This window comes from Sphaeramia orbicularis, chromosome 9 (assembly GCF_902148855.1).
Source record: "Sphaeramia orbicularis chromosome 9, fSphaOr1.1, whole genome shotgun sequence".
In the NCBI taxonomy this organism is placed as follows: Eukaryota; Metazoa; Chordata; class Actinopteri; order Kurtiformes; family Apogonidae; genus Sphaeramia; species Sphaeramia orbicularis.
Window position 1 is genome coordinate 41,923,833 of NC_043965.1, and position 15,598 is coordinate 41,939,430.

Below are 15,598 nucleotides of genomic sequence, written 5' to 3' on the forward strand. Positions count from 1 at the left end.
TTACTATTTGTTTTTTTTTTTTAAAGAGTTCTTAACCCTTTCATGCATGAATTATGAGAACCATAATCAAGATTTTTTTGTCCTGAGTGTTTTTTTTTCCTCTTTAGGCATGAAAAAACAATGCAATTCATTTTTTTTTAATGAACCTATTTTTCATGTAATAAATACATTTTATTTATTTATTTATTATTATTATTATTATTATTATTATTATTATTATTATTATTATAATAATTTTCTTTTCGCCTGCTCTTTTTCTATTGTCTTTTTTTCTATATTGCTCTTTTATACTGCACTTATTAATGCTGTTTAAACATGGTTGTTAATATTGCTTTTTTAAATTCTCATTCTGTCTTTTCGTAATTTTTTTCAGTGGTTGTTTGTGTCTGTTCATGTCTGGGTAGGGTTATGTGTTGTTTCATGGGTGGATGTTGTTCAGAAAATCAAAGATCTCCTTCCTCTATAGTGAATGTCTGATTCATGTTCTGTTATCAATAAAAAGACCTTCGAAAGACAGAAGAACCTATTTTCATGGCGTTACAAAAATTTCCACTCATCTGGACGCCATGTGTTTATTTTTTAAGCAAAGGAATATGTATTTAAAACGCAATATCAGAAAGTGATATACTGTGTGAAAACTATGAAATAAAACATTTTTGATACTGCTAATCTGATGTTTTCTCACATTTTATCCTACTCTAATACTAGTTATTACTCATTTCATGAAGAAATATATAAAAAAAAAACAACTTTTTGTTTAGGAAAAGAACAGCAAAGTTACAGTAATGGTTTGAATGTCAGTGTATTATTATGGGATGGTGCATAAGTGTCCACTGTGTTGGCTGATATGGAACTAAAACAACAAAAGCCATGAATATACAAGAGAACAGCTGGAGAAGAACTGTCCACTGGAGTGACCCCCTGTGCATGAAAGGGTTAACTTATTTTTCATGGAGTTAAAAAAATGTCCACTCAGCTGGACATCACGCATTTAATTTTAGAAGCAAAGAAACATGTATTTATCGATATACTGTGTGAGAACTATGAAATAAAACGTTTTCAATGCTGCTAATCTGATATTTTCTCACATTTTAACATACTCTAACACGAGTTATTACTCACTTCATGGAGATGATATGCAAAAAAAACCCCAAAACTTTAAAAAAAACAAAACAAAACAAAACCTGTTACACTCAAACATGTTAGTGTTTGAGTGAACGGCAAAGTTACAGTAATGGTATGAATTGCAGTGTATGGGATGGTGTATATGCATCCACTGTGTTGGCTGATATGGAACTAAAACAACAAAATCCATGAAATGCAAGAGAACAGCTGCAGAACAACTGTCCACTGTAGTGACCAGTATGCATGAAAGGGTTAAAAAGAGTTTTAAGATTATTTTTATTATCATTTATTCATTTTACATTCATTTATTCATATATATCTGTAAGATTTTTATATATTTGTAAGATTTTTTCCTGGAAGAACTGAATTACACCACTAATATTCACAAATACTAAACACATTTTTATTTGATCAAAACAGGATCTAATGCTATATTATAAAATCTTCCTGTGTTAAAACTTAAATTATGTTTATAGACATTACAGATTAAGATCCCGCTCAAATGTTCATATTCTATTCGTTCATAACTAACATCATAACATTATTTTTGTGCAATCCCACAAAGGAACTACCATCTGCTTCTCAGACAGGAAAAAGTGCTTTTAGGATGCTTCAAATAACCATTATTTAATAAAACAGCGTTAAATTATAATAAATAAGATAAAAAACAATAAAGAAAACCAAAAAACAAAAATGAACCTCCGCCATATCTGCTTTTAAATAAATACCTAAAAATATCCATACAGTATTGTGAAATGAAATATCGCGATATACTGCAGAACCGATATTTTCTAACACCACTAGACATAAGGAACACAAGGTAGCACACAGCGATGTTCACGTCTGCTCCGAACGAGATGATTCAGCTCCTCCGTCCGTATGCGAGCGCGCCGTCACATCCACAGCCACTTCCACGAGGTAAGATAAAAGCTAAGAGCAGGCTTTTGAAGTCGCACCCGTCCCGTGGATATATTTATGCGCGGAAATAACTATTGTTGAAGACAGAGAGAAGATATCATTTACAAATACAGCCTGAAACCCTTTTACAGTAATTGTGATTGCAGAAGCAGCTTGCAGGCTGTATAGTAAGCAATAAATCTGGGAATATGGAGAACGGGGAAAAGATTGCGTTTGATGTATAATTAATTTCCAGGAACGGGCACATCTGTGGGGAAATGTCCTTGACCTCTGCTAGACACCGTCCTCTGCCGTATCTGCATATTAAAAGTGACCGGTAAACGATTCTTAGTGAAGTCATGGCATTAAAAGAAGCAGCTAGCGCGCCTACGGAAGACTTAACCCCTTGAGTCTTTGATCTTGGATGCCCGGCGCAGCACACAGCAGCAGATAATGGAGTCGGGGAAAGGTGGTGGTGTGGTGTGGTGGTGGGGGAGGAGGGGTGATGGACACGGAAAGCTGGGATGCTCTTTAGCACTAAAAGCTGACTGATGTATGGCACGAGAGTCTGCTATTATTCTACACCTGCTCCGGCGTAGAGGCTTGCCTGTCTTCCCCCGGCCCTCATAAATAAGGCTGCAGAGAGGCAGAGCTTTCACCCTGCATTCAGATCTTTAAGCAACAACAGCACACAGCAGGGACACGACTCAGCTGCTACACAAACGGCAAAAACCACGCACAAAAAAACAACAAAAAAAAAAAAAACTGAATTCACTGGCTGCTGCAGTGCACTCTGTCTAATGCTGTTTACATCGCCTGGAAGCAAACACAAAGCTATTCACCCATAAAGACCCAAACATCCACCGGCCACCAAACCATCTACTGATATAACCTGTTTAATACCTGTTGAATCCACTAATCCGATCAATACATGGAAGTAATTGGTGTAAAATACAGTTTGTCATTTTTTTACGGTCATTAGATATGACCCATTTAGATGTTCAGAGGGTTTGTAGCAAGATTATTATCGTTAACGAAAACTAACGAAATGACGAAAACTAGAATCGTAAAAACATTTTCGTTAACTGAAATAAATAAAAACTATACAGGGTGGGGAAGCAAAATTTACAATGAACATTTAGTTGTTTTTTCTCAGCAGGCACTATGTCAATTGTTGTGAAACCAAACATATATTGATGTCATAATCATACCTAACACTATTATCCATACCTTTTCAGAAACTTTTGCCCATATGAGTAATCAGGAAAGCAAACGTCAAAGAGTGTGTGATTCGCTGAATGCACTCGTCACACCAAAGGAGATTTCAAAAATAGTTGGAGTGTCCATAAAGACTGTTTATAATGGAAAGAAGAGAATGAGTATGAGCAAAACTATTACGAGAAAGTCTGGAAGATACTATTAAAGAAGAATGGGAGAAGTTGTCACCCCGAATATTTGAGGAACACTTGCGCAAGTTTCAGGAAGCGTGTGAAGGCAGTTATTGAGAAAGAAGGAGGACACATAGAATAAAAACATTTTCTATTATGTTAATTTTCTTGTGGCAAATAAATTCTCATGACTTTCAATAAACTAATTGGTCATACACTGTCTTTCAATCCCTGCCTCAAAATATTGTAAATTTTGCTTCCCCACTCTGTAACTAAAAGAAAAAAATGATAACTAACTGAAACTGTGTTGTGTGCTTACAAAACTAACTAAAACGTATAAAAATTATGGATAAAATTCCCTTCGTTTTCGTCTTTGTCAATGTCGGATTGAGATGAACTCGACTTATTTCCCTCAAGCAATTTTAGCTGCTGGCACCATATGATATTCTTCTCACTTGATGGTTTCCAGTCATCTTCTGGTCCCCACTCTACCTGGAAACATGGAGACTAAAGTTGGGAGAAAGCAGCAGAGTCCTGTCTGGGATTTATTTGAATACGACAACAGAGAAGAAGAGAAAAGATATAAAGAAACTAAAACTAAACTAAAACCAAGCATTTAGAAAATAACGAAAACTAACAAAAAACTAACAAACCTGCTTTAAAAACTAATTAAAACTAACTGAACTAGAGAAAAAAAGTCAAAACTAAATAAAACTAAACTATAATGAAAAATCCTATACTATTATAACCTTGGTCCGTAGTGAACATAAAAACACCGTCATCTTCTACAACACAGGTGTTAAACAGGCAACCCACAGGCCCCCCCAAAGGTTCCAATACAGCCCCCAGCATGAATTTGCAAAGTGCAAAAATTACACTGATATTAACGATCAAGGATGTTGAACTTGTTTTAGTTCAGGTTCCACCTACAGACCAATATGATCGAAACTAAAATAATAGCATAATAACCCTTTAAAGGAGGGTTATGGGATCTTAGAAAAATGGTGCGAGCAAGCTACATTTTGAAAATACTCAATTCAAAAGTCCAAACCCCTTTCTTCAGACATCCCCACCGAAGCCACAAATGGTATATCATGCAAAACTGCAATGGAAAGACCTTTATTCGCAACTAGAGTCAGGTGAATAAAAAAAAACGGATGTTGACAGATGTTACAACAAGCGAAGAAGAAAAAAGAAGAAACATGTCGTTATTAATCATTATTAATCGTCATTTCGTATGTGTGGACACACCAGGAAACCTAGTCTTTTTTTAATTTAGTACGAGATAGAGGGGTAATATATAATAACACTGGTCAACAACAAATTAATTAAGTTTTTTGAGCTGATTTAGGATAATTTTGGTGTGCTGAATCCAAAAATCACATTAATTTTGCTCAATCAGGTCGACTTTCCGAACTATGCTACATATTGCTTTTTAACATTTTTGCTTTCATTTATGGGCATTTTTCACATCATATAATACAAAATTCTTTCATATTTCTTGCAATAAATGAGTTCTGAAGATTTTACTTTTGCCAATTTATGATTATGTTTTTTTGTTTTAATATTACAGGTGAATGAAATGGCTTTGACTAGAACAGGGGTGTCGAACTCATTTACATTCAGGGGCCACATTCACCTAAATTTGATCTGAAGTGGGCTGACCCAGTAAAATAATAATATAATAATATAAATAATGTCAACTCCAACTTTTCTCTATGTTTTAGAGCGAAAAGAGTACATTTACATTATGAAAAGGTTTACATCTACAAACTATCCTTTCAAAAGATGTGAATAACATGAAAAGGCTGAAAAAATAAGTGTAATTTTTAAACAATATTCTGCCTCAGTGTTATCATTTAACACATGTACATTATAAATTACAAAAACACAAAACATTTAATAACAGGAAGAATATTGTTAAAATGACATTTATTACTCTTAAGAAATTTCAGGTTATTCATATTTGTTCAGGTATTCACTTTTTTTTTGCGAAATTATACTTTGTTTTAATGTAAATACATGTACATGAAAATATTTACATTTACAGAGAGACATGTGCAGTTGTCATTATTTAAATGTTATTATGATCGTATTTTACTGGTCCCGCCCAATGGAGATTGAATTGGTCTAAATGTGGAACCTGAACTAAAAGGATTGTTTATATCTTAGTGTAATTTTTTCCTTTTCACAAATTCATCCCACGGGCCAGACTGGACCCTTTGGCGGGCTGAATTTGGCCCCCGGGCCACATGTTTGACACCTGTGGACTAGAAGATCCTGCAAAAATAAGCCTGATGTATTCTGCTACATCTGCGGTGAATACACCATTGTACCTAACAGGAATCAAGTCACAAGTTTCATAAAGTATGTTTACCAATCTTATTTTGGTATTAATTATTATATTTGTGAGAAGATCAAATTTTTCAAAATCAAATTAGCAAAAAAAACCTGACCTGATTGAGAAAAACAGATGTCATTTTTGGATTTAGCGGTGCAAAATGGTCCTAATTCAGTTGAAAAAACCTAGACAACTTGCAAAAAACATTTTTTGTAACCCAGCGTAATGAATATATCTGTAAATCAACACCATATTTACATTCGTCGCCGTGTTTATGGAATGACTTCTCGTGTCATCTCGCGATAATAAATAAACAAATCATCGCATTTGTGATTTAATTGAAAAACCGACATTGCGCACTTCTGTTTTTTCGATGTTTAGTAAATATCGGTAAAGTTTTGCGCAGATGTCCAATGAAAAGCGACTATTGAGGCAAACACAAACTACAGAGGACAGAGGATAACAGTGTAATTAATGGTGATAAATCACTTAAGAAGGATCAACATTGAGAAAATTCATCCATAAAAGTAGTGTCGGGTCTTTATGGGTTAATCTCTAATCTCTAAAGCCACGTAAATCTGTAAAGTCAGGGAGAGAAATGGAGATGACAGCGGGATTCTCACTGAAACGGAGTAAAAATGGTGCACACACAAACACAAACACAAACAAACAAGAAAGCTTGTCACATCCACATGAATGTAACGCATCACAGAGAAATTATCTTCCTTAAGGCGGATTTGACTTGACATATCCGCTTTGCAGGAGCAACATGAAACAACAATGGGAACAAAAACAGCCCCCGGTACAAAGGGGAAGATTTCTGAAGTGCTAATCATTATCTATAGGGATGTACAGGAATCTTAGGACGCACTATGAACTGAAGTATGAAGGGATAATGATGAAGCTGAGCGAGGGCAGCTGTACGGTACTGTGTTCTTCATGCTTTCCAGGGTTAAACGGGAAAGGTTTTTTATAGCTACCAGTTACTTTTAGTGTTAGCATCTTCTTGGCTATATGGTGGAGGTACAAATACTGACCATACAAAATGGAAAATGTATCGTCAAAGATACACTATATGGACAAAAATATTGGGACAACATCATGTCTCCAGCTGTAAGATGTCCTGTTCATGCTGATGTTGAGATATAAACATCAATATTGTTCTTATTTTTTGTTGTTTTTAATTGTACATCTTTTTTATGCGTTTAATCTATTCTTGTATTTTATTCTTTTATGTAGGTTTTGTCTATTCTTCTGTATATTTATTTATTTTTATTTTATTTTTACAGTTCTATATCTTTTAATCTATTCTTGTTTTTTACTGTACAGCACTTTGGTCCACTGTGGTTGTTTTAAAGTGCTTTACAAATAAAGTTGGATTGGATTTCCTTAAAGTTTAATGGGAGATTTTTCTTCCCAAGTGAGATGTGAAGAAAGTAGATGGTTAGTTGTGGTTGAAAATTATTTATAGTCAGAGCATGAAAAATAGGTAAGAAATTCAGAGGTAGAACATTTAAAAATCATAGTCATGGGGGGAAAAAATAACAATGTTAAGAAAAATTAAGTAAAACCATCTCTGAGGCATTTTGGAAGCACAAAATAATTTAAACAAAACTAACTGATGCAATGATATTGATCACAATATAAAAAAAACTATAATATGACATTTGTCATTATTGTTTTGTATCTCAGACCCCTGTTAGAAAAGAACACCTGAATTCAACGTGTCCCAATACTTATGTCCTTATCGTATAAATCTGACACTAAGGTACTATTAGAAATTCAGGAAACAACAATGAATTCCAAGTCATATTATAAAAACACACAAAAACAATACAGAGAGACACAGTTATTATTAGTATACGTACTTACATATATTACTTAATATGTTGTTATGCTATACTATTATCATTTATTATGACTTTGATTATTAAACTATATATATATATATATATATATATATATATATATATATCTATATATATATATATATATATAGATATATATAATATATAATCTATATATAGATATATATATATACATATATGTACATATTGTGCATAGTATAAGAGTGGAACATAATTTTTATGATTATTTATTACTACTTTATTATTACTGGCTTTGCTATTTGTTGCTTCTACTAGTACTTTCCAATGTGCATTTACCCCTTTTTTTCCAGTACAGTTTTAATGGTTATTCTAATTACTTTTTTCTTGTAATATTTCTATATGTATACATTTGTGTTGTGCTGCTACTAGAACCTCAAGGGATCAGATACATTCTATCTAATCTAATCTAATCTAATTGAAAATTATCTAATCTAATCTAATCTAAAATGATCCAATGTAATCCATCTAATATAAAATGATCTAATCTAATCTAATTGTAAATGATCTAATCTAATCTAATTTAATTGTAAAATGATCTAATCTAATCTAAAATGATCCAATCCAATCTAATGTAATCTAATCTAAAATGATCCAATCCGATCTAATCTAATCTAATATATCCAATGTAATCTAATCTAATCTAATCTAAATGATCCAATCCAATCTAATCTAATCTAAAATGATCCAATCTAATTTTTAATTCTAAAACGATCCATCGAATCGAATCGAATCTAATATGATCCAATCTAATCTAAATGATCCAATCCAATCCAATATACTAATCTAATCTAATATAATCTAAAATGATCCAATCCAATCTGATCTAATCTAATCTAAAATGATCCAATCGATCCAATCCAATCTAATCTAATCTAAGTCTAATCTAATTTAAAATGTATCTAATCTAATCTAATCACCTAATTAAAATGATCTAATCTAATCTAATCTAATCTAAGATTTTTCAATAAATATTGCACTAAGACCTTTAATTGTGTATACACAATCTGAAGATAATCTGTGCCAAAGTGGTCAAATTTACGTACAAACAAGAAGCCCAAAGAAAAATAAACCTAAATTGCAGAGTCCTTCATCTTAGATCAGAATGTTCTCTAGTTTCTTGTGGTTTTCTCAGTTACCCGCTGTAACCAACAGTAAACACCATCATGTCTGGGATAAGTTGTTTTGGTGTCTGGTTTTCATTTCAGAAACATCTGGATGAAATTATTCAACCATGTTCATGACTTATTTTCACCCAAACTGGGTGGAAAAAAAGTCATTCAGAGCCGAGCTTTGAGGGGATAATGTGATCGCCGATGAGTTCTCCAAACTGGGCTCCAGAGTTCAGCTTTGCATCACTTGGACTGCATCATGTTTCTCTGACTTAGAACTTATAAACTAAAACACTGCGGCTGTGATATAATGCTAGGGCTATATATTGACCTTGTGCCTTACTGAAAATCCCAATGAAGTGGAGAAATTCTGATTCTAGACTAAGAATTATGTACCAGACTGTGTGTTTTTATAGAAAGACATCATTGACCAGTGTCAGCAGTAGTCCTATTAGAGCAGATGCTGGTTTACCAGGTTGTGCCAGTTTTTGCCAAAAATGTGTTTGGTCTCACTGGAATTTAACAAACTTGTAAATACAATGAATAAGGTATTAAAGATATGCTGTGTTTTCGTACTTTCCAAAAATTATGCTTGTCTGTTCAATAAATTATAAATCATCAGTAAAGACGGAATAAAATAAATTACCTTTGGATTATCTAAAAAATAAATAAATAAATAAATAAATCTTAGAGGTGGAATAACCCAGGGTAAAGTGAATGGATCCAAGTAAGAATGAATTAAGTATCATATCTGCATTAGAAAATCATTTGTGAAGCCAAGAGGGAGACAAATTCTCAGCAAAATATGGTGAATATAAACTAAAAATTTAAGTTTCCACATTGACAGTGAAGCAACAACGATCCAAACCTGCATATCAGCTAATAAATGGATGGAACTTTTTTTACTTGACGAATACATGGATTATTCATTAATAAGTGGTGTCACATTAACATCAAATGCATCACACATTATAGCTAATCAGATAATACCATGAGAATCCAGTCCTCATCAACAGAAAAACATGAAAAACACAGAGCGCTCCTTGCATTTCTTGATTGATAATTGAGCCCTGAGAGGAGCAGTGAAGAAACACCACAGTAATTATCCAGAGCAGCAAAAACAGGATCTTGCAAATTTGCATTTTAATAACTCATTTGTGTTATGAAATAATATGGCTGTAATATGCCTCAGACGGTGCCATTATTACCTGACATGTGGTAAAGGGTTTGATGCTCCACAGGAACTGGGGAACATCCTGGATGGATACCTGGAGGCTGAAGGTGTTTGCTCGGAAAGGCAACATCTTTGGCTCCTCGAGGAGCTGACCTCCTCTGGTCTTCTCTGCAGCCACCACTCCCTGAAGAAGACAAGAAAGGAACATATGAGGAGGGACAGAATGGAGGAAAAGAGACACAGACAAGTGAAAACTACTACTTACTAATACCCCCACCCTGGTTGAACAACACTTAGCCCAGTGGTTTTCAACCTTGGGGTCGCGCCCGCACATGGGGTCACCTGGAATTCAAATGGGGACACCTGAAATTTCTAGTAATTGATACAAAAATATATAAACAGGGTGTCCCAAAAAAATGTATACACACTTAAAGGTGCTGGAGACTTTCGTGACCAATTTTTCATCAAATCTGTAAGACCTCAGTCATAGCCTAAGCATCATGAATCTGTAAGTCTGTCTGTGATTACTCACCTGAATCTCTTGCATTACAGTGAACAATTTCGAAGTGCCATCCACCATAAACAAAACCATGTGTTTACAAACCGACCTGGGATGTCACTCGGGCATCTTTGGAATTTTGTCACGATGTGCATTGTGGGAAATGGAGGTTCACGCATAGGGATGGGGATCGAGAACCGGTTCTTTTTGAGAATCGGTTCCCAGTAGCTCGATTCCTTGGAATCGTTTGCCTGCCTGCTTAACGATTCTGCTTATCGATTCCACCTTCGTTGTGCATGCGCGATGATGTCACACGTGCGCTGCATTGTTTTGGTCAGAACGTAGCCAACATGGCGTTGAGGCAGAAATGGTCTAAACAGACGACCCCAGGTCCACATACTTGGAACACTTGCAAAGCTTCCATGTCTTCAAAAGGGTGGAATCCCTCCAATATCCTCAAACATTTGACCACAGCATGTGATTCATTTACAGGAATGTCACGTAATTGATACGCTATTTAGCGGCGCTTGTGAATGTAGCGGCAGAGTGAACGCCGTTCTGGTTCCGATGTGGGCAACAAACATTGTAACTCCTCAAATACAAGTTTCCGAAGGTAAGAAGGGAAAGGAAATGAGGTGCACAACAACGGGAGAAAAGACGAGCCAAGTTGAACCAGTTCCACGTAGTAGAAATGCGCGGCAGTAGAGGAATTAGTAAAGCGTCTTTAGTTTCACTTTCACGCCCCCCCCCACCGAACCAGCCCGGCGTCATCTGTTTATTATTTGTACATACTGTATATGTTGTATTTTATAAAACAGTTAAAGCTATACCGTATGATGTGGCCTTTTTACACTTTTCTTTGTCATCTTAAAATGCTCCTGATAAGTGTGTGTCAAACTAAAATGTAAAAGAAATCCACCAGGTATTGAAACTCAAAAATGTTTAATTCTCATATATTTCTGATAAAAGTCTGACCAATCATTTTAGTCGGTCCGAATAAAATAATTGGCCGAACCTGACTGAGCCTCCTGTCAATCATCCATTACTGCCGTCCAGCATCCGATCCATTATCGCCGTCTCACATCCGATATGTGTCCGTCTGAATCTGACGCTTCACTGGCGCTGCTTCTCCTGTCACTGACCACAGTCTACTGTCTAGGATGTGTTTGGATAGAACTGACATGCACATGTGGAAGGGATTAAACGGATTTATGAACAGAAACGACAACTGAGGGGCACAAACGGGAGTCTGATGAATGAAGGATGAGATAAAAGTCCGGAAGTCAGCTGTACTGGACTGAACAGGTCTGCATAAAGCTCAGCTTTTATGACGGTGGGACTCATACAGGTACATGTACATGGTGTCACACATGTAATGATGTAGGATGATAATTGTATGGACTATGAAACCTCAAATGTCCACGGAAAATTCGCGGAGGCCGCGTGTTCACAGTGCGCGCCCCCATCCCCTGGGCACTGCAGTGAAGACCCTGACCCAGTACTGCACAGACCAGGTCTACTGATGGAACAGGAGCCGCGGGCCCGCGGCAGGTGGATGATGCATCTGATTACTGAGGGAGGGGTCCGCGGACACGCCAAAACGGACCGGACCTCCACCTCTGCTTCCACCTCTGTTTCCATCGCGCATCAGATGAGAGGAGGAGAGACGAGGAGGAGCCTCAGAGCTCAGGCAGAGGGAAGGGGCAGGGCTTTGGAGAGAGGCGGGTTGTTCATGTTCAAACTTTTACTAAGTGCTGTGAGAAATGCCACATCGGTAGGTATAGCTTTAATGCAAACACACCCGTTTGTACTCTTTTATTACCTCACCCAATGAGAATCGATAAGAGAATCGATAAGGAATCGGATTGATAAGTAATATCGATAATGGAATCGGAATCGCTAAATTCTTAACGATTCCCATCCCTATTCATGCAGCTGCCTGACAGTGGCAGCAGCAGTGCGACCATATGGTATATATGGATGAAACAAACGTGCGGAAACGTGAAAACAGCTGGAGGAATATGCATAAAAGGAAGGTTCCTGCCGTTTCCGATCGTGTCTGTTCAAGCTGCTGCTGTAAGGCAGCTGCGCGAGCCTCCGTTTCCCACAATGCACGTCACGACAAAATTCCGAAGATGCCCGAGTAACCTCCTGGCTTGTTTTAAACACATGATTTTTATGGTGGATGACACTTCGAAATTGTTCACCGTAATGCAAGAGATTCAGGTGATTAATCCCAGACAGACTTACAGATTCATGATACTGAGGATGTGACTGAGGTTTGACAGATTTGATGAAAAATTGGTCACGAAAGTCTCCAGCACCTTTAAAATAATTGTAAAGTAGGTGTTATTAAACTTCATTTAATTTTCAACATGTAATAGAATTTACAAACATCATTTTATTGTTTTGTCACTGCCTGTTCTCAAACTGACGTCCGTTCTGGTCCGGATGCTGCTGACAACACCAAGCAATGGAATCGCACACATCACCAAACAATTCCCTTGGTATTTACGTGCATTCATGTTCAATGGCTGCTCTCAATTCAGCGACTGTGCAGGTCTCATAGCGTAGACTTTGTCTTTTAGGTATCCACATAAAAAAGACTCTAGTGGTGTGAGGTCTGGTGAACTTGCCAAACAGGTGGATTGGATGGAGGGGTTTCGCTGAATACCCACCGTGTTCACCAGACCTCACACCACTAGACTTTTTTTCAATATATATTAACACCACAAACTTTTCCTAATAAAAATCAAGTTCGAATAAAATGCAGGATATCATATCTGAGAGGGCATATCTTGATTGATTCGATTATGTGACCACGTGCATTATTACGGTTCAACACAGTCACAGTCAGAAAACTGGACCGAACAGAGAATGGAAAGATTTCTTCGCCTACCTGGCCCCCTAAGACATGTCCAAGAGAAACTGAGAAGCAGACACTAAAAAGGTGCATTATATACATTATATAGCCTAAATGTTGTCTAAAATTAACATTTATTTGCAACATAGTATAGAAAACTCTTACATGATCAAAAATAAATTAATTTTAGCAAAAAAATGTTTCCGTTTTGAATGTCTGGGGTTGCCAGAAATTTGTGATGTTAAAATGGGGTCACGAGACAAAAAGGTTGGGAACCACTGCTTTAGCCCTTCCTGTTCACTGACACCTTGCCCATGGATTCATTTTGAGTCTTGACTTTAAATTTTTTCTAAAACTTTTCAAAAAATTTTTAAAGAAGTGTAAAAATTGAGAGAAAGGCACATGTAAAGAACACGTGTGTCAAATTTGAAAAGAATCAGGTGAAAAATGTTCAAGAAATCAGTTGGACGAATTTTCTAAGTTGAAATTTTAAAAGATTTGTAAAAAAAAAAAAAAAAAAAGGAAAGAAAATAAATACATTTAAATTCAACCATGTCTTCTGGTGATAAAGAAAATGTGTGTCAAATTTGAAAAGGATCAGGTGAAAAAAACTCATTTTGATAATAAAGTATTTTCTATTTACTTTTAAACTTTGCCCTAATTCTGTCCTGGGTTTTAATTATTTAATAATAAAAAGGAAATGTCACAAAACATTTAAGGGTCATGAAAATGAATCGAGATTTAGCAATTCGATGATGCATCCACCTCAATTATTGAAACATATCGGTAGTGGTGATACTGGCCCTGTATTTACTCGGTATTGGATCGATACCAAAATACGCAGTATCGCACACCACTAGTAATTAATGACTGTATGTTCATAATTGTAGTTGTATGTATTCTGATATGTTTCAGTTACAAAAAAAAAAAAAAAAAAGAAACAATTTCTACAAAAAGGAGAACCTCCAAATGAAGAAAGAAAGCCTTGTTTGGACTCTATTTTTGTTCACTGACTGTCCAGCTTCACAGACACGTCTCATGAGGACCGCACATGAAGAGAGAAAAGAAAAAGGGAAAAACAGCGTTCTCTACTAGAACTCGTGTTACCGTTGCAATCAGCAGTGAGACTTGTTGCTAAACCTGTCCGGCGATTGACTCGTCACAAATATTAACACAGAAACGAGTCGCCGGCAAGTGACGTCAGGTCCCCGATGTACAAATCGCAGGACTGGAGCTATCCATTAGCGTCACATTTACAGCCTCGACATGACAGATTGAAGCTTGAATTTAATGCCGTGGAAACGCGTGTGTCGAGGGCAAATGTCCATCTCCCAAATTGGATTTGTGATGATGAAAGAGCGCTTTGATTGTGGCTTGCAGGTATTCATCTGTCATCATTGTTCAGTGTCCTGGTGGGATGATTCAGTGTCTGGCCTGTCTATCCTTAACCATCTCAATCACAAAGGGAAAAAAGACAGGGGAGAGAACAGAGCTATGACTAATGTGAGGACAGGCTGATTGATTCTGACGAAGCGTCTGCTGGGTGGGGGGATGCTCGGTGATGCGGACGTGTGGACGGACGAGCATATGCCAACACTTACACCCCCTGGGGACGGTTACGTATTGTCATTACTGTAGGTGAAAACAATCGACTGCGGATAAGATACAGATGAAAGGATCTTGTAAGAAAAACAAATGTGACCCTGGCTGTGATCTGCCTCCGTCTCTCTGCTGTGAAGTACCGACCCCACCGGACAATCCTGTGTTTCTTTGCTTAGATCCGAGCTAATCTTCCACCGTCTGAAATTATTCGAAGCTGTCAAGATGCTGTGATTAAAGTTTTCTGAAGGACGGCTGCAATGTCGACTGAGATTGAGACACTGAGCAAACAAAATAAAGTTGCAAAGTTGGCTGCAAAACAAATTTCCCCTCAGGGATTATAAAGTTAGAGCTGAGAGCTGGAAGTTGAAGTAGGAGTATTAATTTTAAATTCCTATAGCTCCTGAAAACTTATGGATAAAAACCGAGTAGTTGGCAACGCCCCCATTAATTCTGCACACTTAAAGTTATATCGCAAGAGCTGGTAGCTACGGATTCGACTTTGTCAGACGTAATTAGATCAAACCACCTCTGATTTATGCCATTACTGTCATTTCCTTTAAGTCAACTAAGGCAAAAGCAGAGAGATCACAAACAAAGGAGCCCACGTTAAGGCAAGAACATGTAGTGGAACTGGGTGGAAATAACCCCACAGCTTTTGTCTGATCTGCACAGTATGATTGTGAAAGTAGCAAGTGGGGTGTGAAACACTTC

At 36.6% G+C, this 15,598-nt stretch overlaps 1 protein-coding gene across 1 annotated transcript in view; it reads right to left on the reverse strand.

The window, feature by feature from the left end:
- The window catches only part of LOC115426225 (netrin receptor UNC5D-like), a 37,984-nt gene extending 26,978 nt beyond the window's left edge, over window positions 1-11,006 (reverse strand). Inside the window, exons 1-2 of the mRNA XM_030144231.1 lie at window positions 10,935-11,006; window positions 9,958-10,107 (exon numbers count right to left, since the gene is read on the reverse strand). Of these exons, the coding sequence (XP_030000091.1) occupies window positions 9,958-10,107; window positions 10,935-11,006 (222 nt within the window). The remainder of the gene's footprint in view (window positions 1-9,957; window positions 10,108-10,934) is intronic.
- Between the last annotated feature and the right edge of the window lie 4,592 nt (window positions 11,007-15,598).